This window comes from Typha angustifolia, chromosome 11 (assembly GCF_048772165.1).
Source record: "Typha angustifolia cultivar Huaian chromosome 11, ASM4877216v1, whole genome shotgun sequence".
Taxonomy (NCBI): domain Eukaryota; kingdom Viridiplantae; phylum Streptophyta; class Magnoliopsida; order Poales; family Typhaceae; genus Typha; species Typha angustifolia.
In genome coordinates, this window is record NC_133249.1 from 11975470 (window position 1) to 11978733 (window position 3264).

Here is a 3264-nt window from a genome sequence, read left to right on the forward strand (position 1 = left end):
AGCAAACACAATTTACAAGCCTGCAAATAAAAATTTTAAATATTTTTATTGATAAAACAATTATATTTTAAAATTTGCTATTAATTTATATATCATTTATGTTCCTCCAAAATTAAGACATTTTCACTTTTTTACATCACATAAAAAAGAATAATTACACTTAGGCTAATTCACAACAAAATATTATATTTTATTAGTCTAATTCAAAGTAGCTAAACCAAAGAATAAAAATTAAAGCTCCTTAAGTTTAGGATTTAGCCAGAAACCAAACACAGCTGTAGAATAAGATATGCACAGAGGATGTGCTTGGTGTAAGGAAAACCATGAGGGAAACATGGAAGAAAGGACATTTAGAATGGAAGACAGAGAAAGTGATTGAAACGGAGGAAAAGCGATATTAGTTTTAAATTAGAGAAAAGTAACGAGGGACTTATATCGCCTTTGTTAAAGAAATGATGTGATCCACCTTTAGACTTATCTTGTAACTCTGAGGTTTAATTAAAATGTTAAAAAAAATTTGATGTAGTTGCCAATTAAAAAGAAAAAGAGAAAAGAAAAAGTAGATTAATTATTGTCAATTGGAGATAAAATATAATCAAGATTAAAAAAGCCTCGGCAGAACAAATTGAACAGTCCCACAAGGTTATTATTATTATAACATTAGATTCACTTCAGACTACAAAAGCAATTCCAAACGCTAATTAAGAAGTCAGATTCGGGTCCAAAAACAAGCGACCCATCCATGTCCCCTACGACGAAGTCCCAAAGCCACGCTTACAATTCACCTAAATTTGTTTTCCAGCCCTAAAACAACGAACATTACCAAGAACGAACACCTAGTAGCCGTTCTCCCGCTACCTGAGCCACCTTCGGAGGTCCGTCGTCGACGACGGCGACACCTCGCCGCCGAGGCTCCCGTTACACGATGACAGAGATACGTTCGACCGATGCTCCGACGCGAACCGCCCCGCTGCGCTCTTAAAGCTCGGACTCCTCAGGCTCGACGACGAGTACAGGTCCGGCACCACCGGAAACGAGAGGCGCTTCTTGGCGGAGACGCTCCTCTCCTTCTCCCTGTCCGGCGTGGGCGGCCGCTGACGTGGCGCGCTCTGCGACCGGAGGCGCGCCTTCGCCGACTCCGTCGCCGCCATGTAGTTCGGCAACGCCGTCGCCCCTTGGTGCTGGTAGAGATTTGGACAGCGAGGGCTCGCGGAGCGCACTTGTAAAGATCTTGCCTTTGAAGGCGAAGGCGTGACAGGGGAGTGGTGGTGCGTGTTGGAGTTGGATTGCCTTCGTGGGTTGGTCGGGGTGGAGTAGGAGAAGGGCCGGGAGGTATCGATCTCTAAAGTCTTGATGGGGTCTCGGTGGTCGGTGGAGATGCGTCTCCTGGAGCTGGTTCTGGTGTCAAAACTCGATCTTGATGCGATCCAACGGTCCATCCACCTCGGATTCCCTCCTTCTCCAGCGGATAGCTCCTCGTTATCGGCTTCTTCTTCTTCCAGTGAGGGAGATGGGTTCTTCCAGATCTTCAAAAATGAGGTCGGAAATGGCGAAATGGGCATCAGAAACAGAGCTAAAACAGGGCAAGGAGACGTTAAAAATTAATAGAAACCAATAAACTCGAACCTGCTGGGAGAAAGCATAGGAGAGAGCCCTTTCTCGTTTCAGAGCTGCTTCTTGTCTACTCTGTAGCATTGCTTGGATCTCCTCTATGGTGCGTGGCCTCTCGTCCCAGTCGTCGGCGAAGCTACTCCCATCTCTCGATCGCTCCTTTAAGAGGAGAAAAAGAAAACCCAACTTTGAAATCTTTAGCTAAAGAAAGGAACAAAGGAATCCCAACTTTGAGATCGAATGAATGATTTGTTACCACGGATCTCCTCTCCGAGAGTTCTTGAAGGTATTTGGAGTCCCAGAACGAGGTTTCGCAACTCAAGGACGACTTACTGCTACTGCACCCAGCTGCCTCTTGCGAGACCCGTATCCTCTGGTCTCGGACTCGAGCTTGGACGCGAACGAGAGCTTGCATGCATCGAAGGGCCATATTGGCCTGCCTCCTTACGTTGTGCCCCCGCACCAAAGCTTGGAGCTTTACTAGCCCTTTAAGAGCTCTCAGTGCTCTCCTCGCCTTGAACAAGAAATGATTCACTTCAGACTCTATACATGTATATACGACGATGAAGCTGGAGAAGACGAAACCCCAAAACCAAATCTTTTTGACGTACCAAGTAGCCGCGGAAGGCAGTTTGGATGACAATGGCCGCGTAGTGCTCCTTGACGAAGGTAGAAGACGGCCTCGTCAGCCGCACCACCTCTGCCGCAGCCTGCGCCGTCGCCACCGCTGCCTCCGCAGTCGCCGCCGTCGCCACAGCCAGTGCTATGGCGTGCCGCTGCTCCGCCGTCACCGCTGCAGCGGCCTCCGGCGGTGCCGCAGGAGGCGGTGCGGCCCTCTCATGGGCCGAACACTTCCTAAATAACCATCTCCTCTTCTCCCTCTTGTGCTACCAAAAGAAGAAGAAACCTTTGAAACAGAGGTAATAGACGAAGAGGCAAAGATCGAGGATGGAGTTCAAAATATAGTCGATACCTTATCTTCTTCTTCTTGGTCGGGCTCCTCTCGCTGCCTCGAGGCCTTTGAGTCTTTGGAAGGAGATCTGAAGGCCCTCTTGACTGCCGTCAACCACGAGCTCCCACCCTTCTTTCCCATGACTTCTTCTCTGGCATTTACACCGTTAACCAACTATCCCACCGCAGCAAAAGAAAAACAAAAAAAAAAAAAAAAAAGGCAAACCAAAGAGGCTTTAGTAGCTAGCTATATTTCTCCGTCGCTCTAGATTTTATTACACTCGAGAGAGATGAGCTAGCTCAGAGGCGACAGTTGTTTAGGCGTTGGCAGCACGGAGTACTGTCAGTGCTGAATGGCTGCCTGACAATTGGGCCCCCCTGAATACACGCTAATATATATATATATATATATATATATATGTAAAATAAGCAGCTAGCACTAGTGTAACCTGATCGGATTTAGTTAGGAAGCAAATTGAATCCGAATTCGTTTTAACTTCATTAGTCCGGATTTGACATTTAATGCTCGATAAGCTATTCTGCTTACGATCGATATGCACAAAAAATTCTCTTTTTGTTTGACAAAGTATACACAATCCATAACCATCTTAATGGATAGATCCATCATACCATTAAGGTTTTGGCGGTTGAGTTCGATCTTTTGGGGGTTTGGACAAATATTTTATAAAGAGAGGCAGTGCT

General features: G+C 46.2%; 1 protein-coding gene across 1 annotated transcript; it reads right to left on the minus strand.

Annotated features, from left to right (window-relative positions):
• Positions 1-602: 602 nt before the first annotated feature.
• On the minus strand, positions 603-2842 carry LOC140769493 (protein IQ-DOMAIN 17-like). The gene is made up of 5 exons (XM_073110193.1): positions 2585-2842; positions 2223-2498; positions 1868-2125; positions 1627-1770; positions 603-1526 (listed from the first exon to the last, which is right to left on the minus strand). The coding sequence occupies exons 1-5, from the start codon at positions 2702-2704 to the stop codon at positions 855-857; spliced, it is 1470 nt and encodes a 489-aa protein (XP_072966294.1). The 5' UTR covers positions 2705-2842; the 3' UTR covers positions 603-854.
• Between the last annotated feature and the right edge of the window lie 422 nt (positions 2843-3264).

Coding starts and splice junctions, on each gene's coding strand:
- LOC140769493 (XM_073110193.1), bottom strand. CDS start 2,704: ATGGGAAAGAAGGGTGGGAGCTCGTGGTTGACGGCAGTCAAGAGGGCC. Junction 2,126..2,222: donor CTGCCTTCCGCGGCTACTTG/GTACGTCAAAAA, acceptor TTCTTGTTCAAG/GCGAGGAGAGCACTGAGAGC. Junction 1,527..1,626: donor CCTATGCTTTCTCCCAGCAG/GTTCGAGTTTAT, acceptor TCATTTTTGAAG/ATCTGGAAGAACCCATCTCC.